The sequence below is a fragment of the Phyllosticta capitalensis genome (genome assembly GCF_038381095.1).
Source record: "Phyllosticta capitalensis strain CBS 128856 chromosome Unknown BKA78scaffold_3, whole genome shotgun sequence".
Lineage (NCBI taxonomy): Eukaryota > Fungi > Ascomycota > Dothideomycetes > Botryosphaeriales > Phyllostictaceae > Phyllosticta > Phyllosticta capitalensis.
In genome coordinates, this window is record NW_027117441.1 from 2348536 (window position 1) to 2371356 (window position 22821).

The 22821-nt window shown below is 55.0% G+C and overlaps 8 protein-coding genes across 8 annotated transcripts; 5 read left to right on the forward strand and 3 right to left on the reverse strand.

The window, feature by feature from the left end:
- The first annotated feature begins 156 nt into the window (after positions 1–156).
- BKA78DRAFT_104736 (HAD-like domain-containing protein) lies at positions 157–2469 on the forward strand. The gene is made up of 5 exons (XM_066882144.1): positions 157–449; positions 534–1744; positions 1791–1940; positions 1987–2085; positions 2133–2469. The coding sequence occupies exons 1-5, from the start codon at positions 344–346 to the stop codon at positions 2343–2345; spliced, it is 1779 nt and encodes a 592-aa protein (XP_066746887.1). The 5' UTR covers positions 157–343; the 3' UTR covers positions 2346–2469.
- Positions 2423–3177, forward strand: BKA78DRAFT_104760 (uncharacterized protein). Its single transcript, XM_066882145.1, has one exon. The coding sequence runs from the start codon at positions 2593–2595 to the stop codon at positions 3085–3087; it is 495 nt and encodes a 164-aa protein (XP_066746888.1). The 5' UTR covers positions 2423–2592; the 3' UTR covers positions 3088–3177.
- A 540-nt stretch (positions 3178–3717) lies between these two features.
- On the forward strand, positions 3718–5243 carry BKA78DRAFT_351278 (uncharacterized protein; the record flags this gene model as incomplete). The annotated part of the gene is made up of 5 exons (XM_066891134.1): positions 3718–4075; positions 4143–4174; positions 4229–4672; positions 4729–5131; positions 5227–5243. 5 exons carry the CDS (start codon positions 3718–3720, stop codon positions 5241–5243), a joined length of 1254 nt encoding a protein of 417 aa, XP_066746889.1.
- Positions 5244–6874: 1631 nt separating this feature from the next.
- On the reverse strand, positions 6875–7591 carry BKA78DRAFT_351279 (Tim17/Tim22/Tim23/Pmp24 family-domain-containing protein; the record flags this gene model as incomplete). Its single annotated transcript, XM_066891135.1, has 2 exons — positions 6875–6898; positions 6962–7591. The coding sequence occupies 2 exons, from the start codon at positions 7589–7591 to the stop codon at positions 6875–6877; spliced, it is 654 nt and encodes a 217-aa protein (XP_066746890.1).
- Positions 7592–8092: 501 nt separating this feature from the next.
- Positions 8093–13522, forward strand: BKA78DRAFT_351280 (putative death-receptor fusion protein-domain-containing protein; the record flags this gene model as incomplete). The annotated part of the gene is made up of 9 exons (XM_066891136.1): positions 8093–8199; positions 8266–9128; positions 9177–10158; positions 10204–10446; positions 10496–11023; positions 11070–11590; positions 11636–11785; positions 11834–12441; positions 12497–13522. The coding sequence occupies 9 exons, from the start codon at positions 8093–8095 to the stop codon at positions 13520–13522; spliced, it is 5028 nt and encodes a 1675-aa protein (XP_066746891.1).
- A 583-nt stretch (positions 13523–14105) lies between these two features.
- Positions 14106–16547, reverse strand: BKA78DRAFT_309808 (squalene epoxidase-domain-containing protein). Its single transcript, XM_066888064.1, has 3 exons — positions 15514–16547; positions 14810–15446; positions 14106–14755 (listed from the first exon to the last, which is right to left on the reverse strand). The coding sequence occupies exons 1-3, from the start codon at positions 16108–16110 to the stop codon at positions 14481–14483; spliced, it is 1509 nt and encodes a 502-aa protein (XP_066746892.1). The 5' UTR covers positions 16111–16547; the 3' UTR covers positions 14106–14480.
- Positions 16548–16583: 36 nt separating this feature from the next.
- On the reverse strand, positions 16584–18444 carry BKA78DRAFT_342247 (uncharacterized protein). Its single transcript, XM_066890375.1, has 4 exons — positions 18336–18444; positions 18214–18279; positions 17394–18154; positions 16584–17339 (listed from the first exon to the last, which is right to left on the reverse strand). The coding sequence occupies exons 1-4, from the start codon at positions 18374–18376 to the stop codon at positions 16840–16842; spliced, it is 1368 nt and encodes a 455-aa protein (XP_066746893.1). The 5' UTR covers positions 18377–18444; the 3' UTR covers positions 16584–16839.
- Positions 18445–21672: 3228 nt separating this feature from the next.
- Positions 21673–22681, forward strand: BKA78DRAFT_351283 (ADP-ribose pyrophosphatase; the record flags this gene model as incomplete). The annotated part of the gene is made up of 3 exons (XM_066891137.1): positions 21673–21714; positions 21808–21842; positions 22078–22681. 3 exons carry the CDS (start codon positions 21673–21675, stop codon positions 22679–22681), a joined length of 681 nt encoding a protein of 226 aa, XP_066746894.1.
- Between the last annotated feature and the right edge of the window lie 140 nt (positions 22682–22821).

Below are 22821 nucleotides of genomic sequence, written 5' to 3' on the forward strand. Positions count from 1 at the left end.
ATCCCAGCCTCTCCCAACTACCCATTGCCTCGCGCAACCCACCTGGTCGACTCGCCATCCCGTCTCAAATCCCAAACATCCTCCTGCACCGAGCCACCACACACCCACGGCCCGAACCTGCAGCCCAGGACAGTTTCCGCAGCGAGCGCGACACGCCTAGCCGCCGCCCATTTCGCCCCGTCCTCGACCTGTTGCCTCCGCGTCGCTTGCTGTTTACGGAACCGTCATTACTCGACGCCCACACCTCTTCACGCGACAAAGCAAGGAGGACCTCCGCCAGCATTCCCTCGAGCTCGGAGCTTCGAAACCAAAGACGCCTCGCAGAGGCTCTCATTCGCCCCACATGAGCCAAGAAGCTGTGCGGTCGTCGGGAGATCCGTCGACTGCGAGCCAGAAGCCGACGGTCAACGACAACGGCCAGGCCGTTGCGCCCCAAGCCAACAACTCTGGTACCTTTTCCCTTGCCCTGCTCGACCCTCACCCAAACAACCCACCACCAAACCCTTTCTCATTACTAATGGCCCCCTCTTCAGCTCAATTGGCCCCATCCTCCGCTGCCGTCGACCCGTCGACCGACGCCCCTTCGACCAGCAATGCCAACGGGACCTCCGAAGCACCCGCTACCCAAACATCCGACCAGAACAAACCCTCGCTCAACGTCCCCGCCACTTCTGCCACCAAGGCCGCTGAAGGAGCTTCCGCAAGCGCGACCGGTCTAAGCGGTGCCACCGTTAGCGAAGGCCCCGACAGCGTAGGCGCAGGGTCAAAGAGGAGTTTTCTAGGAAAAAGGAGGGCTGGGAGCACAGCCGGCAGCAAGCGCTCCAACAAACCCAAGGCTGCGACAACCGAAAAGACACAAGAAAAAGCGCAGGCATCTGGCGAGGCTGGTGCTACTCCCCAGGAGCAGCCAAAGAAAAAGGGCGTCAGGAGGATATTGTTGATCCTCAGCTGCTGCGGGTCCTCGGACAAGAGCCGTAACGCTGAGCCGGAGGAACCTTCCGAAGCACCAAAAAAGCCCGCCAAGCTACGCTCTGTCCGCAAGACGCAGCCCACGCCGGCTGCTCAAAAGGGAAATAAGGATGTCAGTGCTGCCGAGTCGAGCACGGCCGAGTCAAAAGAACAGACGGAGGAAAAGGACAAAGCCGGTGAGGGTCAAGCATCCACAGCCGCGAACCAGACAAGAGATGGATTGGATAGGCACGGAGACGCTCAGGTGGACAGGCCAAATCAAGAAGCCGCAACGGCTTCGGAGCCCTCTGAAAATCAGCAGCCGTCTGGAACTCAACCCGAACGTCTAGACACGAGTGCTGCGGTGGCTGGGTCCAGTCCTCAGGTCAATGTCCAGGCGCCTACTCCTGTGGCGCCTTCAGAAGAACAAGCCATTTCTGACAGGACACCAGAGCAGGCGGCGCGAGACACGGACATTGAAATGACTGACGCCGGGCCGTCATTACCGCTTGCCGCCAACGAGGTTGCGGCAGTCCCGGAGGACCAAGCAGTACAACAGAGAGACGCTCCGCCGACAAGAATTGACCTGCCACCACCCCCGCCACTTGCCGATCGCCAAGCGCAAACCTCTCCTCCTTCTGGCACTACTCCCCAAAGTCAAGAGTCTTCGGTCGCCGTGAGCCCTTCCGATCAGCCACAGCAAAAATGGCTTTTGCCGCCCCCCAGACCCGAGTTCAAGGGAAAGAAATGCCTGGTACTTGATTTGGATGAGACATTGGTGCACAGCAGTTTCAAGGCAAGTTCATTCTGTACATGGCTCTACACTTTGCTGACTATTTCAGATTCTCCACCAGTCTGATTTCACCATTCCGGTCGAAATCGAGGGCCAATATCATAATGTGTATGTCATCAAAAGGCCCGGTGTTGACGCTTTCATGAAGCGTGTCGGTGAACTTTACGAGGTCGTTGTCTTTACTGCATCCGTTGCAAAGGTAAGACAAGATGTCTCAAATACCCTGCCATGTCTAACTGTCCTAGTACGGCGATCCTTTGCTCGACCAGCTTGATATCCACGGTGTTGTCCATCACCGACTGTTTCGGGAAAGCTGCTACAACCACCAAGGAAACTACGTCAAGGTGAGTCTCGTTTGCACTCTTCTTCGACAGCGCGCTGACAAAATCAGGATCTCTCCCAAGTCGGCCGTGACCTCAAGGATACCATCATCATTGACAACTCCCCGACCTCGTACATTTTCCACCCGCAGCATGCTGTACCCATCAGCAGCTGGTTTTCGGACGCACATGACAACGAATTGCTCGATTTGATTCCAGTCCTGGAAGACCTCGCCGGATCTCAGGTTAGCGACGTAAGCTTGGTGCTTGACGTGGCATTGTGAGTGGAGAATGAGCTGTTACAAGAGCTGCACGAATGGGCCAGAGGGCAAACTTTGAGCGAGTAACAACACGATACACTTGCTTCGAGACTGCAAAGAGGCCGTGGGCTTCAAGCAAGTTGAGAATGCTCGCGACGTGTCCGACAAGATTGCCCAAATCTGGCCTTGGCGCCTCACGGTCCCACCACCACCATTGATATACCTGCTGCTGCGGCCTTTTCCGGACGCATTGGCATAGATTGTACTTCTAATGCCTGTAATCTGCATGCCAGGAAAAGGGCAGTATTTGTTCCTGGCGAACGAGAAATTTTTCCACTGCATCTCGACCCGGGGTCAAAATGGCTGTCGCCCCGGGAAACCACGTCAACCCGCAGGCCCCTGTCCTTGCAGATACAGCGCGCCTTTCTATACTCGGAGCTTGTCAAAAAGAAGCGATTGGAGGGGCGGCAAACAAAGCAAAATGGGCGTTCTCTTTTTTTCTTCTCTCTTTTTTTCCACTTCTGCTTCGCGGCTTTTGCTCGTCGCTGTCCGGAGACGGACTTTGCATATGCGTTTCCTGTTGGCTAGCATTGCGGAGCATTGGCATTGGCACGCTGTCTGTCTTTTTGTTGATCCCCTTCACCTTCCGCCTCCCACCACACCGCACCCCCCTTTTCTACTTGCAAGCGATGGAGCCTTTGCCTTCTCGCAGTACACATCCTCGAGCCCTCTGATAGAAAGAGGGCACGACTTGAGCATATCTTAATGCTTTGCACCCCGCCCGACCCTCGACTCACCCGAAGCACTCTCCTTTGTACCATTTACTATCTTCACTTCTTCTTACCCCGCTTGCTGCTCAGCCTTTTATTTCCTTGCTGCTTTTCGCTTCTTGTTTTGATACCACGGCTTGTTGGCTTACTTGAGCTGGGCAGCCATACAGCGAGAATTAAAACAACTTTTCTTCTTCTTTCGTGTAGGCAGGAACTCTTCTGCGGCAAAAAAAAAAAGGTAATGGAAAGTTGAAGGGTGGACTGGCTGCTAGGTGGCCATCGTGTTGTTGGTAGCTGCAAAAGAATGAATTACAAATTACCGGGAGAAGGATTGGATTCATGACCATGCAGTGACCTGAAGGAAGAGAGACGAGAAGGACGCATGAGCGGTCAATTGCCCGAGGCATGAAGACTGACGTCGCTGGGCTCGTGATGCGGCGGCGGCGACCTGAACCGGTGAACGAGACGTCATACCACGGCAGCGCGTCCCAGGCAAACAACCAAGCACGCCAGCCAGCCCTACGCGACAGGCAGAACGAATTTAGCCACGCGACTTGGTCTTAGGTACTTCACATGTCTGCAACGCCCTTTGCCGCACGTCCACAACACCACAACTTCGACCCACCATGACCAACGAGCACCGCCAGGATCCGAGCGCCGGCGCGCAGACCCTCAATCACACGGACCCCGCCCCCGCGTCGTCAACCACTCAAGATTCCGCCGACGCTGATCCAGCTACCGCCACGCAGACCCACGACGCAAGCAGTTCTCTCGGCGCTCAGCTTCACGCGACAACCATCTCCATGGACGACGCCGCCGCACAGCAAGAAAAGAATCCGTCGCCCGCGCGCAGCAGCAAGAGTGGCTGGGATGGGAAGCTGAGACTGGAGAAGAAGCCCATCATCACCAACCCCGAGGCGTTGTCCGACCCCGAGTACTCGGACGAAGATGCGCCTCCAGTGGACGTGATTGACGCGGACGAAGGTGCGTTTTGCCCGGGAGAATACGACCAAGAATCTGGAGAGCGAGGCTGACAGTGATTGGTTTGCAGATTTGTTGGAGGACTACGAGGAGGATACGGATGTAAGGACGCTGCCCTGATTGAGCATCGAGACGGTAGCTAACACGACCGACCAGCAAATCGACCTCATCCACTGCAAAATCACATCGATCCCGGCGCTCCACCTCGAACGCTTCAAGAAGCTGGAACAACTCTCGCTGCGCCAAAACCAAATCTCCGACATCGACTTTCCGCAAGAGCTCGGCGCGACGCTGACGGAGCTGGACCTCTACGACAACCTGATTGCGCACATTCGCGGGCTGGAGCAATTCACCGAGCTGGTCAACCTGGACCTGTCGTTCAACAAGATCAAGCACATCAAGCGCGTCAACCACATGAAGAAGCTGCGCGACCTGTACTTTGTGCAGAACAAGATTGGCACCATTGAGAATCTCGAGGGCCTGACGCTGCTGCGCAACCTCGAGCTGGGCGCCAATAGGATCCGTACAATCGAGAATCTTGAGACGCTGACGGGCCTGGAGGAGCTGTGGTTGGGAAAGAATAAAATCACGGAGATCAAGGTACATTCGTCTGCGCAAGGATGACATGCTGGTGGAGCTGGCTGACCACCAAACAGGGCCTCGACACGCTGCAAAACCTCAAAATCCTCTCCATCCAATCCAACCGCCTCACATCAATAACGGGCCTTTCGTCGCTCCCCAACCTCGAAGAACTGCACATCTCGCACAACGCGCTCACCTCGACCTCGGGCCTGCAATCCAACACCAACCTGCGCGTCATCGACATCACGGGCAACCCCATCGAGCACCTCTCCGACCTGGAGGCGCTGACCAACCTCGAGGAGTTTTGGGCCTCGTACTGCCAGCTCTCCGACTTTGCCGAGGTCGAGAGGGAGCTTGCCGACAAGGAGAATCTGGAGACGGTCTACTTTGAGGGCAATCCGCTGCAGACGCGCCAGCCGGCGTTGTATCGCAACAAGGTGCGGTTGGCGCTGCCGAGGGTCAAGCAGATTGATGCGAGTAAGTGCTTTCTCCGAGCTGTCCTGCTTGCTGCAGCGAGTTTGAAGTGGAAGCAAGTGGTGGAGAAGCATTTGCTAACATTTCTTTCCCCTCAGCTTTCGTGAGGCTTTAGCCTGCGCTTCACATCCAGCGTCTCATCGCCCCTCTCTGCCACCTCAAGTCCGCTTTTGACCACCTCTCCCCTTGACAAGGCCTGACACGCCCTGCTCCGCCGACGCCTCCACCCCCCGTTTTCGCCTCATCCACCAATGAATTGCTCCCCTTTCCGCCTCAAGCGAAGCAGGGCAGGACTCGCATGCATCTGGCGCAGCATACACGGCACGGCCCCTCCTCTCTCAGTAAGTATTGTACATCGAAAACCGAAAATGGGACATAAAAGGCCTCATCGAACTCCAGCATGCGTAAGGAGGAGAGTCAGACACACTGTAGGAGCAGAGAGCCCAAGCAGAGAGCAGATCAAACGCAATGCAATGGGGCGGAATCCCGCAGCCCTCGGCATCCGAGAAGTCGTGGGCAAGGGCAAGGGTGCTGAGGGAGACGTCGCGTTGCGCTGCTGCCTTTTTTTTTCTCCCCATCTTCCCGTTCCCCCCTTGTTTCCTCCTTTTTCTCTTTTGCTGTTTTGGGCAAAGGACCGACCGACAGACACGCTCTTGATGGTTGGTGGTTGGCGCGCGCGCGTGGTTGCATGCATTGCATATGGTTTTGGCGTTTTAGTCGAATTCGAACCACACACAACAAACAAGGTACTCAATCGATAATTGACGAGAATGGATGGATGAGTGGTTGATTTGTTTAGGGGGGAGGGAGATGATAAGACTCCTGGTTCAAAACTTGCAAAAGTCAACCTACCTGTGAAGCAGGTAAACGGAAACGTCGATTGCGCATGCGTCTTGCCATGACTACGCTCCGACAAGATTCGTGACAGGAGGAAAGATGAAAACATAAAGCAAGTGCGTGTGATTCAGAGTCTATATCTAGATTGAGATTGATCGCCAATGGAGAATGATCAGTCCGACAATGGTGCAGATTCCACGTCCGTCCGCCCAGAGCAGACTGTATTTGAGAAGGCCAAAAAGATGAGCTGATGCCTCTCCCCAAGTGGCTCCTAGTGGCTTCGTACACGAAGAAAAACACATCCCAGAGGTGACGGACAGAAAAGATTGAAAGGTAAGTTTTTACAATTGGGTCTCGCGCCCTCTTTCTTGACGTCATCGCATCGCGCCCATCCGTCATTTGCGACACCATCCGAATGCGTCTGCTCCTGCCAGAAATTGGCTCCATCCTCCTCATCAACGACCGACGTCTTTGCGCGCGTGAAACGGCGAGAGAGAGAAAAGAGGGCGAGAAAGAGAGATGGAGAGGAGAGTTGATTGTGTTGAGCCCTCAAAATCACAACACGCCAGACCACGCCCACACATAAGACTCCGATGGCAATGCTGAAAAGCTTTGGAATCGCCAAAACCAAAAAGGAGACCAGCAGCAGGCAACATTTGATATAAGAACAGGTGGCAGAATTTCGATTGAACGAGGTAGAGAGAGGGGGTGCAAGAGATGATGGAGTCTTGAAAAGTCGTGGATGTAGTTGGATTCGTCGTGACCTCTTCTATGTAGGGGTTGTGTTGGAAACGGCGGAGACGGCGCGGCGGCGCAGTTCGGCGCAGGAATCCATGTGATTGGTCGCGGGACGGGAATGAGAAGCGCTATTATGTAGAAGAATCAAGACCTCTGCGTTGGGCATGATGCTTAGAAAAAGGTCTTGCGGACCATCTGGGATGCGTTAGCTATACTCGAACCGGCGAAAAGGCTTGGTAGCCCTTGGGTTCAACTCACAGCCCAAGTACCCGCCACACCGGCCACAATTGCACTCGAAATAGCCATGGGCTTCAATCCCCTCGTGCTCTTGAAAAGAGCGCCGCTCAGAGCGCCTGCCAAAATGCTGTTGGAGGTATCATGCTTGCCGCGGAAGTGACCAATGGTCGAGTTGAAGATGTTGTATACCATGGCGACGGTGCCGGCGCTGTTGCCCAAAAATGGTCCGCGCCGCGTGACGGCGTTGAGCACGGCGTTCAGCTTGAGGCGCGGCGCCATTTGGGGAGTCGTCTTGCTCAGGCCCTCTGCCATACCCCACGCGCCTCCCAGCGTCAGCGCCGTCAGGTACGTTGTGCCAGTTCCATAACACAAGTCATCGGACCATCCACGCGAAGGCAGGGCTCCATGCCGCGCTCCCGGGAGATCGGTCAGAGCACCCTCTTCAATTGTCAGGTAGTCGAGCGTGTCTTCGTTCAGCCCTGCGAGCGGATGCAGCGCCGATGGGTCGAAGGCGCCGGGCGTCGAGAGGAATGACGACACTTCGGGAGCTGCAGGGGCGGCGTAGGCTGATTGAGAGGATTGCGAGTCGGGGGCGCTGGTCGAGGTTGAGGAATGGGCCTTTGGGCCGGTAAAAGCATCCCAGATGGCCATGGTAGCAGAAGTGGTGGTGATGAAAGGCGTGCAGCGGGTTAGAGATCAGCTGGGAAATCACTGGCTACTGCTCGAGGCCGGCGAGGGTGCGTAGAGATGGTGGAGCAGGAATGGCGGCGCGGGAGGAGGAGAGGGAGGCGTAGTGTTGGATGGGCGCAGAGGTGACGATATCGACGAAGGCTCTTTGCGGGCTGGCGATGAGGTCGAGAGCAGACTGCAGACAGAGCGGCGCCCGGCCAAAATTATTTCTGCCAAGCCCGCCGCCGCTCTTGCAGGGATCCCGCCCCGATGCCAGATCCCGTGATTCCAAAATTTCCGACGAGCAGGTCGGACTTGCACTTTTGGTCGGTCTTTGACCAAGGCCTCTTCGACCATTCCTTTTCCTCTCAGAATCCTCTTCAACTGCATGCTCATACCAAAGATACGAGAAACGACCTGAGCGACGCGTGCGTCGTGAGCATTCGGCCTTCTGGCCGTTTATTTCGCAATCAATTACCCAAAATGGAATCCCTTCAATATCCACTGCCGTTGGACTACCTACGGAAGCTGAGCCGTGAACTGAATCAACACATTCCGGCCGCAGACGCAGTCACCGACGAAAATGCCAAGTAAGAGGATATGCCCAGTCCGTGGCACAGCCTCAGCAGCAACAGAAAAATGCTGACTTTGCAAAGTCAACTTTCGGCATTGGTGGAAGCACTACTTGAAACTGCGCGTCTACCTCACATACAACCCTCGCACAGAGCGGCGGCATGCAATCCCCTATGTTCGATCCTGGAAAGAGCCAAGACCCACGACGATGAGAGGATCAAAGTCCTCGCCGATGTCTCCATGTTGAACAAACTGTTCGACCTTTACCTCGATGTATTCGACTATTCAAAGCCGAAATCAATGAGACAAGTCTTGGTCGCTTTCTGCTCCCTGTTTCCCGGACGCGAGGAGCGTTATTATCGAGACAACATGGTCATCCATAGCGTGACCAAAACACTCTTTGGAATCCTATTCCACGGGGCCGATAATTCCAAGGCAAAGCAGTCGCTCCAGGCAATTTCCTACATTGTCCAAAAAGAAGTCTTCCATGTTGACGAATTGATCACGCTTGCCGATTTGCGCTACTCAGGCTACATACGCGAGCCCAACATGGGCGTGTCATTCCTCTCCGGACTCATGATTTGGGTTGCGCAACAGGATACTGCTCAAACTGCGGGCAACACGATTTGTGTCCTCCTTGATTATGGGAAGCAGCAAGAGAGTGGATACCTCAGGACCAAGGCAAACAAAGGATGTCCTGTGTGGGTAAAGCCTGTTCGGGAGTGCCTGTCGAAAAGGCCGGGTGCCCTTGACAATTTCAGAAGCCACGTCTTTGAGGGACTATTCAAGTCTTCTCTTGATGACTACCTGTATTTCTTGCGGGACATGCGCATCGATGACCATCTTCACTCATGGAATACCAGACCCACAGTGAGCGACATTGAGATGTCGACTCTTTTTACTTCGCTGCAGGTTGGCTTGGACTTGGATATTGTCGAAATACAAAGTGAGTAGAAAGCCCCATTGTCCACACAAAAGATGCTTACTGCTGTAGGTGGTAAATTCCACGACAAGGTTGTGATATCCGATCCCGACGAAAAAGGACGACGCTGGATCCTTGTACCAGACAAGTTCATCGGACGACTCCTCACCCACGAGCGCCCGCAGACAAGATTATCAGCACTGGCTCTATTGGTCACTTCTCCGAAAGTGACACGGGTCCTGCAATTAGGTACATTCGAAATGCTGAAAGACAATTTGCCTCATTTCCATGCCGATACCGACGCACATTTCCGCAGTAGGACGACAAGTCTGACCCGTGCCCTCCTGAATCGATTGAGGGCGTCTACTCACCAGTTGAACCGGCTCATGATACTTGAAATCGGGAAGACTGCGCAAAGTCTCGTGGAGGACCAAAGTATTCCCAACTTTGAGTTGCTGAGAGGGCATATTGACTTTGTTCAATGGTATTTGAAATTTCTGAGCTCGGAACTGATTCCCACAGCCTCCTATCAAAGGCACATCTCCGCTCTCAATTCGCTCTCAGATGTCATGAAATCCGGGCTTGAGCCTTCGGTACCGGCGACTGCGTTATCGAAATCAGCTCAAGGCCAGGTCAAGTGGCCGTTTTACGTAGAGGTCCTCGATCAGAATGTCATTCGGCAGCTGTTCGATCTCACCATGGACCCCTTTGACGACGTCAGACATGCTTCAGCATCCATACTCAAGCTTGGAGCATCGATCAAATCACAAGTGGTCCATGGATGTGCACAATTCCTACTCAACGGCGAGAAGATGATGCTCCAAAGTGGAAGAGCTGACCACGCGGATGGTGTTGCCCGTGTGTATGACCTCTTATTCGAAAGACGAAAAGAACCCATGGAGAATAATCATGGGCTTCCTGAGTGGATGCAAAGTCAGCGCGGTATCATCGAACACTTGATATCTCGACTGGACCAGACCATTGCTGCAGCAAGGACGGACATGTCAACCGCAGTCAATGAATATCCTATGCATGGCACACTTTCGGCAATGAGGTAGGAAAAGAGACCTTTTTGATCATGAGAGACTGACGCGACTAGGTACATTGTCAAACAACCAAACTTTTATCCTTCCATGGTTGCTCTGGATGCCGAAGAGCTGCAAATCTGGAAAGGACTGCACGACCACGTGCTTTCTAGCCTCCATGAGATTTGGGATTGTGTTAGAAGCACCCTATGTGTCGATGCACCCGAAGGCTACGTACCGGAGGACATGGAAGAAGAGCCAGACTTGAACACCAAAGATATTCTGAGTTATTCTTGGAGAGCCCTCAAGGAGGCTAAGTAGGTTTGCTCATACCCCAAATCACTACTCTAGCTAAATCGCCTACAGCACCCTTTTACGTGCCATTGTCGACAAAGCACATTTTGACGTCATTCTAAGTCGGGGCGACTTCGAAAGTTTGGGCAAGCTCTGCTTCACCCAACTAGCAGAGTTGAGGCATCGTGGCGCTTTTTCGACTGTTGCTCAAACGTTCGCCGTCTTCTGTGCGCGTTGCAGCCGCTCCAAAGACCCTGAAATTCAGGGGCTGCTGGAGAAATGGTACGAAGAGACTCTGCGCTGTATTCGAGACAAAGGATCGATGATCACACGTCGTTCTGCTGGCCTACCATCCCTGATTACTGGCATTTTGAGCGCTGCTCCGGAAGGCCCACTCTTCGATCGAGTGATGCGAGACCTCAAGACCGAAGCGGCGAAAGAACCGACAGAGAATGCAAACATTGATGGCAGCCATCTTCCCCAAGTCCACGCTTTGAACAGCCTGAAAGATGTCTTCACCAATACCACGCTGTCGAAAGCCTCGGAGCCTCACATGGGCGAAGCGCTATCTCTTGCTGCGAGCAGACTTGAATCCAACGTGTAGGTACTCTGACCTTCTGCATTTACTCAACTAACACGGATCTAGTTGGGCGATACGCAATTGTGGCTTGATGCTGTTCCGCGCCCTTATCGACCGCTTGCTCGGGAGCGGCACCACCCAGAACTGGAAAGAAACAGACCACCTCAAATTATCTCGCCTCTCTTATAAGAAGTATCCGAATCTTCTTGACATCATCACATCGCTGCTCAACCCCAGTTTGCGGAACAACAGTAATGGAAACGATTTGTCCAGCACAGCTCTTGAAGGAGTCTTTCCGGCGTTGCAAATCCTCCAACGAGCGGAACCACCTCCAGAGAGGAAGGCGGAAATCCAGGCGCTTGTTTTCAAGCTGACCGCAAGCTCTCACTGGCATGTCCGAGATATGGCTGCTCGAACTATTGTGTCGCTGCTGGATGTCGAGGAGAGAGTCGAATGGTATCTCTGGCTTCTCGAGATGCCTATGCAAGGGCAAAATGCACTGCACGGCAGGCTTCTCACAGCAAAATATCTGCTCTTAGAGCACATCAAGTACATTGTACAGACTTATAGCGTGTCAGACCTCGTCGGTAAGAACGGCAGCATCCATCTCCTGAGAAACGCTAATTTTGTAGATGAGATGCAGCTCCTCGAATTTGCATTAATACAGAACAGCGCGCACTTGCATGGGGTTTCAGATGTCTACAACAACTGCCCATTCACGAAGTCTGTCTTCATGGATCTTGAAATAGCAGTGAAACTGGGTTGGCGAAGAGTTTGGAGAGGTATGTCGCGGTCCAATCAAGCAACACTGGCGAAACTGACGGAAGCAGAATACCCATCACACGAGGTCATCTCTCAAAACGCTATCTCCGGGCTGGCGACAAATGACGCAGAACTTTACAAACATCACCTGGATGACTCGCTTAGGCGACGTTCTTCCGCCTATAGCCTTCTGCTTGACATACCTTGGGATGAAAATTTCCTTCCGCCCGGAGAGATTTTACAGTTTCTCACAAGATTGCCTCAAGACGATCCGGATACCTTTCGCTTCTGTGTGGAAGAGCTGACCCGCGAGTGGTCGGATTCCATTCGCAAGGCCACAAACAAGGTCAACTTTGTCAAGTTGATTGGTGTTTCTTTGAGCTTATCGACGCACGGAATTGATGACGTGGAGATCCACTCCGCTGTTCGCCATGCTGTTGCGGAGTTGGTAGGCAACGGACTGCGGATTGCTCCGGCAATGCAGGGAGATGTCATGCTCAATTTGCGCGAACCGCACGGTAGGGGCTTTGGGTCTCCGTCTCTACAAGAAGGAATGCTCCGTCTCCGTGGGGAGGTGTTGGACCTAAGGATCAAGGACGGGAAGGATTGGGGGGTTCGTGCGACGGAGTTTGTGCTCTTCAACAACACAGTCGCCTGCAACTTGGACGAGAACATGGTAAGAATTCTAGTTTTGAAGGGACCCAGAGCAGACAATACTGACACTCAAGCAGCCCTTCCCGACCCGATACGCTGCAGTCTGTGCTCTCTCCTCTCTTTGCTCCATCTGGTGGAAGCCTGAGAGCCTTTCTCCAGAGCAGGCGCATGCTCGTGCCCTGGCTCTCCTTTCACTGATTCAAACGATTTTTACGGCGCTCAATGACGACGACGACGAGATTCGCGACAAGGCTGCCGCTATCGTCGCGTGCATCTTGAATTCTTCGGACCTAGAACCTGAATGCACATCCTCAATCATGGTTCCACTTGCGGCTGCACCCAGACTCTTAGCGCACACGGTCAAGTTGGTCGCGTCCTCACCTCGGGCTGCAACTGATGGCAGTTCGGCGCCCCCGTCTGCCCTTTCCGTTGCCGCCAAATTTGCGGTCTCGCGCCTCCTCACGGCCGCATCGCCCACACCACCATCAGCGTCTTCTTCTCCCCTATCCTTGACACCACACATCACACCGGCCCCACCACCGCAACTCTTCCACGCCCCACCGCTCCCCGAAATGCTCAACACGCCCGTTTCAGAGCTACTCGACCTCGCCGCAAAGGAGGATACCGCGCTATTTGCGACGGAGAGGCAGAATCTCTACATCGACCCTGTCCGCGAGATCACGGAATGGTCCAAGTTCTTGACCGCTCTGCCCATACCAAACGGCGTGGACGACAAACCGGCCGACGCCGCCATCACTTCCCTCGCAGAGGCTCTCTCCAAATGGGCCATGGCCGGCATCGACTCCATCATCTCGCTGGCCAACAACAAGCGCGACGGCGTGCTCGGCTGGGGCTCGCAGTCGAAAATCACGACGCTCGTCTGGGCCGTGATTCGCGTCGCCGCCGTGCTGCGCGAATGGCACGAGCGTGGAGTCCCCGGCGTTTCTGGAACTCACGTCGAGTGGAGCGGTGCGGTCATGCACGTCAAGTCGGCGTTGGAGAGGGCCCAGACGCCGAGCTGGTTGGTCGAGGGCCCGAACATGAAGCGCTTTCATCAATCCGCACTACTTGCAGTCCATGCACAAGTTCCAGCTAAAAAATGAAAAGACAGAGAGGTGGCTGGTGCTAGGGGATGTGGTTGTGCGCAAACAGGATTAGAATAGCACAGATAGAAGGGGGTGTAGTAGACACTGCTGCAATGGGACGAAAAGGACATTTCTAGACGACGGAAAAACAGGAATTGGATTACATTACAACGACGATGACCACGGCAAAAGATGCGTGCGTCCCCGGCCAGTACTATCTCTCGTATCCACAGTCCTCACTGCCCTCCCCGCTATGCTCCATCTTCCAATGCGTCCCTATGCCGAGACCTCAATTGTGACCAACAGAATCGAAATGAAACCTCGTGCTCATAGCGTGCTTGATTGCCTAGTAGTCGACCGATCGAATACTCGTCTACCATTTTCCTTTTTCAGAACGGCATAAAAGCCATCTCGTATGCACCACGACCAACCAACCATGCAATACCAATTCCATCCCACCATGCATCCATGAATGCATCCATCTCATCGAGTGCGTGCGTGCGCGCCTTCTCTTCCGTTCTCTTGCATTCATTCGGATCATCCGTCGTTCGTTAGGAAGCAGGTACTAAAACTAAAACTAAGAGTGCGAAAAAAAAAAAAAAAAAAGGATGCGGATTACAAAAAATTGACAACGGACCAAAAACCAAAAGCAGACGACGCAATGACATGCTGGAACCACGCTGTGCTTGGAAAGAATGGTTGAAGAAGCGGAAAAGGGGGAAGAGAAGAATGGAGGAGAGAAATTGAGGAAGGGAGGGGAGAAGAGGGCCGCGGTGGGCTAGTTGTGGGGTTGACTGTGTCGTGCCATGCCATGCCAACCGCGCCGACCAGGCTCAGCCTCGGGGGATGTTGGGGGGACCGGGTGGTCCAGAGGCCCCAAGAGCAGGGCAGGCCCAAGGGGGAATTCCCCCGTTTTCGCAAGGGGCCCGTTGGCTGCGAGGTGCCAATTCCCCGTACTTGATGCAGCGGAGCCACCTCAGGGCTGCACCTCGCTCCAAATGTACGGGAAGATGACGACGCAGGCCTTCCAGAAGACGCCGGCGGAGCTGATGAGGGCCCACGGCTTGAGAAGCAGCGGCGCGGCCGCGACGCGCAGCCATATGGCGTAGAGGGCGACGCTGAAGAAGTGGTAGAAGAGGACGAGCGGCTGGCGGATGATGCCGGCAAGGAGGCCGACGGGGCCCGAGACGCAGGAGCCGCCGAGGAGGAAGTAGCGGAAGCAGCCAAGCTGGAGGGCTTTGAGGGCAGGGTCTGTGAGATATCAATTAGTGCTCGGGAATTTCGGAAAAGGGATATTCGGCCTACCGTCTGCGGCGAATAGGGCATAGAGGGCCAGCGCGAGGATGTTGATGACGGCGGCCCAGTTCTTGCGCCGCCAGTGGAACGACTTCATCTGCGAGAGGACCGCCTTGGTGTCGGAGAGCTGCGGAACTTTTTCTGGACTGAGCAGTTCGGCCAGTAGCACCACGTCGTTGAAGGCAACCGTCATGCCGCCTCCGGTCAACGGGTGCCGCATGTTCAATGCGTCGCCCGCGATGACCAGGCCTGGTACGCGGTTCGTTGCTGGCGGCAGGAAGGAGTTGGGCATGCTCCGCAGCTTGCCTGCTTGCAATGCACGCTCAAAGCTGGGCTGCACGCACTGGGGCAGGGCAGGGAGGACGACATTCTGGAGGTGATTCTTGACACCACCGTTCTTTGGAGATGCAGAGGGCAGTCCTTCGGGCACGTCAATGAGAGCGCGAGTCTCGTGAGTCCCAATCTGGTACAGAAGTACCGGGGGCCCGTCTGATAGGACGACGTGACCGTGATAGGGACTGGGAAGTTCCGCATCGATGAGCTCAAGCGCAAAAAACTTGGAGCGCACCTGCGGGGTATGCGGATGGTGTTGCTTGCGGAACTTGGATGCATATCCGTCGGCTACAAGGGTGATGTGTCCGAAGTACTGGAAACTTTAAGGTTAGCAGCACGTCTAAATGCTATTTTCAGCTGCAGGGGAAGTGTTGACCTACATAGTCTTTTGCACCCTTTGTCGAACACTCCACACCGAGCACCTGCCCTGTCCACCCGTTGCGAATCACGTCTTTGGCCTCTGTTTCCACGACCAATACGTTTGGCTCCTTCATGGCCGCCTCCCGTAACCGCTGGATGAAGCGGCCGTGGTGGAACCCCCGCCCTTCGGGCTTTTTCGCCTTCTCGTCGAGCTCCTTTCCATTGTCGTCGACCACGACGTTTTGCGGGTACGGAATATGCGCAGGGTCGTTGTAATATATGACCTCATACCCGTAGCAAGGAATCGCGTCGATTTCATCCAGACAATCCTCGAGCCCCAGATCGCGCAACGCCTGCACACCGCCCGGTTGTAGCAACTCTCCAACAATCCGATCCGGCATCTTGAGGCTCTTTTCGAGCAGGATTACACTGCGACCCTGGCGTGCAAAGGCGACGGCAGCGGCGCTGCCGAAAACGCCTGCGCCGACAATGACGACGTCGGCATCGTGGTGGAGGACGCGGCGCTCCTCTTGGGAGTCGCGAAATTTGCGAGTGCCGTTGCCGGTGGGTGTCGAAGATTCAGACGGCGAGGGCGAACCGTCGAGAATGAGTGGCATGGCTGGCGGGGCGTCTGGCGGTGTTGGTGGGCGTCGGTGGTGTGACGTTCGCTATCTGGGTGATGGATTGGACTCGTTTGGCGGACGCAGGTGTTGAAGCGGTGCGAGAGCCAGACACAGGACCGCGCGGAGTGCTCTAGAAAGCTAGGCAGGCAGTCTGAAGTCTAAGGGAGTCGTGATCTCGACGATATCGAGGCGCGGGAAATCTGGCGTAGGTGAGGCTGCCAATAATAAGGTTGCGATTTGGTGGCGCACCAATTGGCTGTGCAAGGGGCTTCCCCAAGGCGGTCTAGCACTCGCACTTTCACATGCGGCTTTTCGGAGGTGCTGCCGTAAGTGGTTGCCTTGTTTTTCGCCGAAGCTACGCACAATAGCCGGCAAAGCTTCTTTGCTTGCCTGATGATGCGCCGTTAGGCCGTTGGACCATGAAATCACCACTACCACGTGCTCATCAGACCATCATGTCTCCATATCAACAAACACTCTGAAAGAGGAAAGATTACATTATAAAATCAAATTCTACTCTACCGTTCCGAAGCCATCAATGTCGATGGGTATATGGCGCTCAGACGCTTGTTGGGAATCCAAAGTCAGAGCCTTCCCTTCTAGTGCTTGTCCGAAAGCCATGCCAAACGCAACCAAGAAACCAGAGTCACTCTCCACCCAAAGTCCTTCTCGACCCCAACAATTATTGCCAAGCCATTGCCCGTCAACACGTCGGCCAGTCCCTCACAGCGCCCTTCCTACCGGAGCACCCCTTTTGCTGTTCTTCGGCGAGAGCCTCGGCGGCATCATTCCCGGCGAAGGTGCTCTCGTCATCTCCGACAACCTTGACCCCGCTGCCGTCTCTGCTCCTCCCGACAGATCAAGCTTCCTGTCCAAGCTGGAGTGACTTTGTCTGAAATAGGCCTCGAAGAATTCGCTGAGATGCGAGCCATCTGGGCTTCCAGCCGGGAGAGAAGTCTCGAGAGTCGTGGCGTTGAAACTGAAGCGACGGCTTTGGGCGCTGGTGCTGCGGGACGAGCTTTCGTCTGTCGTTGTAGTTTGACCCTGGGTCAAGGGGAAGCCGCGGTCGATGGTGCTGTCAGACAGGTTGCGCGAGTGTCGAGAATGAGTGCTACTATTGTCGCTTTCGGAGCTGTAGAGCGACTGTCGTGACATGTAGACGTTGGTGGGGAATGTGTAGTTGGGGACTTTGGTGTTTAGGGGCTGTGTCTTTACTTCTGACTCTGTCGACTGACTTTAGCTTCTCGCGCAGCTCAAGATACCGTGTCGCTACTCACGAGTGGAGTGCTTCTGAGTGTCCTTGGTGCTATCAGTCGGCGAGACCGATCGTTGAGGAACGTAGTGAGAGCTGATTTTGGGCGGAGACGGAGGCCAGTTGGTAGGCGACGCAGGGTCCGTCATACTGCTCCCTCCAATCGTAAAGTCAACCGATACCGCCATTGACTTGGTGTTAAAGTCCGACTCGGATCGAAAAGGAGCCATGCGCGGAACGCGTTCCACAACGGGCTGGTTCGAAGGGTCATGCATTTTGCGGACAGGAGCCAAGAGATCAGGGGAGGTCCTAGCCGACGATTGAGATGCATCGTCGCGGTCCTTCGAAGAAAAGAACGCACTTCTGGGAGCGGCCGGTGACGGGGGAACATTGAGACTCATATCGAGGCCGCCATGTTTCTTCCAGCCGTTGAGCTCCGCCTCGGATGGCTGCAACTTCATTTGCAATGGCGCGGTTCCACGGAGTATCGAAGGCAGGCTCTTGCTTGAATCATTTGTCTTGACCCGAGGCAGCTTCGACACACTTGCTGCAGGAGAGATGAGCTTTGGCGTGGGGCTGGTGCCAATGAGGGTGTTGCCGCTGATGGAAGTATTGCGCGAAGTGCACTGCGAGGCCGGACGGGACTGGGACACGCCACCAAAGTAACCTGCTTCGAGTGCGCGAACACCAAAAAGATCTCCCTCATCCTTGTTTCTCTGAGCGAAAGCCAACCGGTCATTGTCGATACGAGTCTTTTCAGACTTTTCAACCGACAATTTGTTTAGCCTGGCCACATTGTCAGCAGGATTTCTTCTGGATGGAGCGGTACGTCATCGTGCCTTGACCGGGTGTAGAGCCATTTGAGAGCGCCGACTACTAGAGTCGCTACGATCAAGACCATAAAGACCAAGCTGCATGAGGAGTTAGCGCAAAGGTATACACAGCTTTGGACACGGAAAGATTGTACCAATATTTCCAGTTCAAACCAAGGTCTGTCCACCAACCCATGATGAATGATTGAGCCGAGAAGTGTTCCGAGAAGAATGGAAGGTAGCGCGCTGGATTCCAGAATCAAGACGAAGAAGAATCGAAACGAAGGTGATTTGCCAAAGACCAAGGCTCAAAAGAGTGGCAGCAACGGCAGAGGCAAGACGCTCTGCACGCGCGGAAAGGAGGGTGGAGTAACGCAAAGAGGGGGAAGGACTCGAAAACTCGGCCCCAGGAGTAAGGCCGGCGAGGGCACTTTGTAGGAGAGGGAGCTCGAGGGGTAGTTTGCGCAAGTCCCCGTAATGGCTTGAAGGTAAAGCGACTAAACGTCTCAAATGACCGTGGTCTGAGCTGAAACGGCTTTTAGGTCCCAGTCGGCGGAAACAACAACAACAAATTATCCACAAGAGAAGCACAGAAGAGTTTGACGATGCTGCAGAAGACTGGTAGGTGGCTCATTGTGATTTCTGAAGAGGCGGACAGTGCCGCGGAGAAGGAGAACAGGACAACGAGAGAAAGCCAAGATGGCCAAGCTGTATTCAGTGGCTCAATGGGAAAGAACATGTATGTGGGCTCGCGTGTTCGTCCACGATGCTGGCGGGCATCGGAGCGAGTCCTCTTGCCGGATCTGGCTGCCAAGGATGACGCGTGCCATGCCGCGAAGTCAAGGAGGAGCAGATGAAGGTCCGCTCTGGACGTTTAGCAGCCGTGAAGGGCTTGCGGCTAGGACCAGTCGAGAAGCTGAGTGTCATGGCGTCTCTCTAGCGCCAGCGAAGATGAAGAAGTCTTGTTGGTGGACATTGGGCAATTCTGGTTGTGGCTTGGAGGATGAGGATTTCCATCCCCAGAATCTGTCCAGATGCCGCCACGACCGTTGATCGGCTATGGCGGTAGAGTCAGCATGCCCGTCAGGATCGGTGGCCTGGTGTCTGCCAGAATCGTTGCCGAAGATGCTCAAAAGCTCGAGATAGAGTGAAGAAAGAAGAGAGGGAGTTGTCGCTTGTCAGCATGCCTTGAGGCGTTGGCGAGATGGTGCACGGATGCCATCTGCTCGCTTGTAAACAGGAACAGGTTTAGCGTGAGGAACCGGGGTCCAAAAATGGAGTCCTCGGTTGGACCTCCGTTCTCCACACGTCAACCTCCGATCTCTCTCATCCACGGTTTTGACCTGCGCCAGCTCCATACAGAGAATGCTACACGTCTTCTTTACGACCGCCATCTATTGAGCCCCTCTCCTGAGCTGCATGGGTCCTGGTCCTTGATCATACTATCAACGCCAGAGTCGCCATCTCCAACAAACACATTGCCCGCCATACCATGTCGAAACATCAACGCATGCTCGTTGCAGCCGTAGGCAGGCGCAGCGGAAGGCCTGGTTTGATGTCGCGTTTTCCACCGTGTCGAAGCGAGCACGAAGCCAGACGTGCGTCATGTCGCTGGCAAGCCTAGTTGACGCCTCTAACATCGCCTCCCATGCTCACAGATAAGCAAAGGATTCTCTTAAAAGAGGCGAGCTCGCTTGCGCACCCCTCCCCTGAATCCAGCCTCCTGGTACAGTACCCTCGACACGAAAAATATGGGAAAGGTTGCAAACACCAAACGTCCTTCCAACTGCCGAACTTTTGTTGCCCCACCTGACATCGGCAATCATGTTGCAACTCGCCCAAAATGATCATCTTCTGTTTCTCGCACAATCGCCAGTCAGCACCAACCACGTCACCGCCGTAGCCGCTCACAAATGTCAAACATATCTCGGATCTACTGGATGTCCAAGACAACCAGTCATACGGTGAGAAGTTGCCATGTCGAGCTAGTCGGCAAGTTGCCCACGATCGTTCCAAGACCGCCCAAACGAAAAAGAGTTGGTGATTCTCCAAAAGGGTCAAATGTTCTAAACAGCGATTGGTGGGAGAGGTGAAAAGAGCTTGGTGCCAGAGGGTGTCACGGACGGTGCCAAAAGGAGACACAGGATTGGCTTGGACCTCAAAGGAATGCTGCGTAGAAAGAGAGGCCCCCGGAATTCGGACGACTAGTCTGGATGCGTCAAGGGGGCTGGCGAAACGGACCAACTACCTGGAAGTTTCGAGCCGCATTTGCTTCTTGTGATACAAGTTGCAGTAGCCTTGTGCACGGCGACACATCGGCTTCGGACGCGCTTCAAATTGCAACCACCCAAAAAGCGTCGAGACGACTGGCGGTGAAGGCATGAGACAAGGACCTCTGACTGGCCGAAAAGCCAACACTGTCGGAAAATATCCGGACCCCTGCAGGGCGGTTGTGACTTGGCTGCTTTTGTACGTGACGGCGGCTGGCCCTGTGGGATTTGTTGCTTCCACTTTGGGGCAATCCGGAGGGCCAAGAGGGAGAACCGACATGGTGGAAAATCCAGGAAATATTTGGACCACATACCACCAGTCAATTTTCGCAGCAGCAGCAGCAGGCAGGCAGGCCAAGACGACGAGCGCTACCGTGTGTAGCACCCACCCACGATCGGCGGAGCATGTGCGGCTGCTTCATGTCTCGCACACCAAGTGACACGGCAGCAAGGTATTTGTGATCCGTATAGGTAGGAAACCGGGTCAGCGAGATCTGGTGACGCCAGTTTGCATGTTGCGAATTAACAGCCACGGTCCAGTCTAGGTTGGGGGGCCCATCGGGACTCGGAGCAGCGTACGAGCTGTCGCAAGTAACACGGACAACCGTGGCCCTGGGTGATTGGACGCCGGCGAGGGAATTTCATACCAAGAGGAATGGCGAGGCCGGATGGTTGCAGGGCAGGATCGGGAAGGAGAAAAGCCTCATGTACATGACCTGTTGCAAGAAGCGTGACCGATCAAGCGGAACCGGCGGGAATTGGTGCGACTGTTGAGACCCGGGACTTGAGCGTCCAAAGCAAGGACGGACGAGGGTAGAAATGACCTCGACGCGAACCGGGGTTGGCTGAGGGAGGACGGACTGACGAACGCGTGCACAGGAAGTTCAACCGAGACGTCGAAATGGCGAGCAAGAGCGATCATGATCCGTGAAGCAAGGCAAGGCGGTGGTATTGAACTCTCCTTGACCGCATGTTGTTGTTGTTGTAGTTCTGAGAGAAATTCAAAGTTGATGCCCGCGCAAGGAGCAACCCTCAAACGGGCCGCGGACCGACCCTGAGGGATGTCATCCGCCGACCTGATGCACACGCGGGGCAGCTACACCAGCCCAGGCCGACTCCGACCACCAAACTCCCCAACCCTCCATCACCAGAAACCTATCCAACCACCTCGCTCGCCGCCCAAGAAGATTCGCAATCGCCCCTGTCCATCCCACCCACCGCCATGTCTGCCGCCGACGCAAAGATTATCAAAGAGGAGCCTCTTGTACGTGCACAACCACGACGTCGACCCACGAACCGAGGAAGAAAAAACAAACCGTAGTCCACAAGACCAGAAGCGCTGATTCGGCACGCACAGGATCCTCGTGATGCCAAATGGACGCGCCTCGTCTTGTAAGCCAGTTCTCACCGCCCAAGTGATCCAGCCTGCCCCGCCTACCTCCTACCTACCTCTGTCCTCAACACCTCCGCCAACCTAGGTATCTTGCGCCTCACACACGCAGCCTACCTTAGACAGAGTCGACCGCTTTCGCGCCCGCCTTCCTCTCCTTCTCGCGCCTCTAACACGCCCCCAAACCATCCGCGCGCCTCGCCCCGCCCTACCGCTAACCGCACCCCTCCACCACAGAACAACCTACACCGACCCGCTCAAAAAGACGCGCGACTGGGAATCAGCACGGCGCACAACGCGCCCGGCAGGCGCCGCCATCGACGGCGTGGGCATCCTCGCGCTGCTCGTGACGCCGGGAACAAACGCTCCGCCGCGCCTGCTCCTCCAGAAGCAGTTCCGCCCGCCCACGGGCAAGGTGTGCATCGAGGTGCCGGCGGGGCTCATCGACGCCGGCGAGAGCGCCGAGACGTGCGCGCTGCGCGAGTTGAAGGAGGAGACGGGCTACGTGGGGCGCGTCATCAAGTCCGACTCGTCGTCGTCGACGCTGACCCCCGTCTCTCCCATCATGTTCAACGACCCTGGCTTTTGCGATACGAATCTGCAGATGGTGCATGTTGAGATTGACACGACGGCGCCGGAGAATCAGCCCGACAAGCTGCAGACGCAGCTCGAGGAGAATGAGTTCATCGAGTGCTTCAGCGTCGAGCTTGGTGATTTGTACGCCGAGTGCGTTCGCTTGGACAAGGAGGGCTATGCCATTGATGCGAGGGTTGGTACGCTGGCCGAGGGCATCGAGGTTGCGAAGAGATGGGCTGGTGTGCTGGGCAAGGCTTCGGCGTAGAGGTAGGTGAGCTGGTCCAAAGCAGCAGTGGAGGTCTGTTGCCTAAAGCACGGAGAGAACATCTGGTGACACAAGAAAAAGTAGATGGTCATGATCCATTTTGTCATGGCATCTGCCTACCCCCAGCAGATAGATAGACC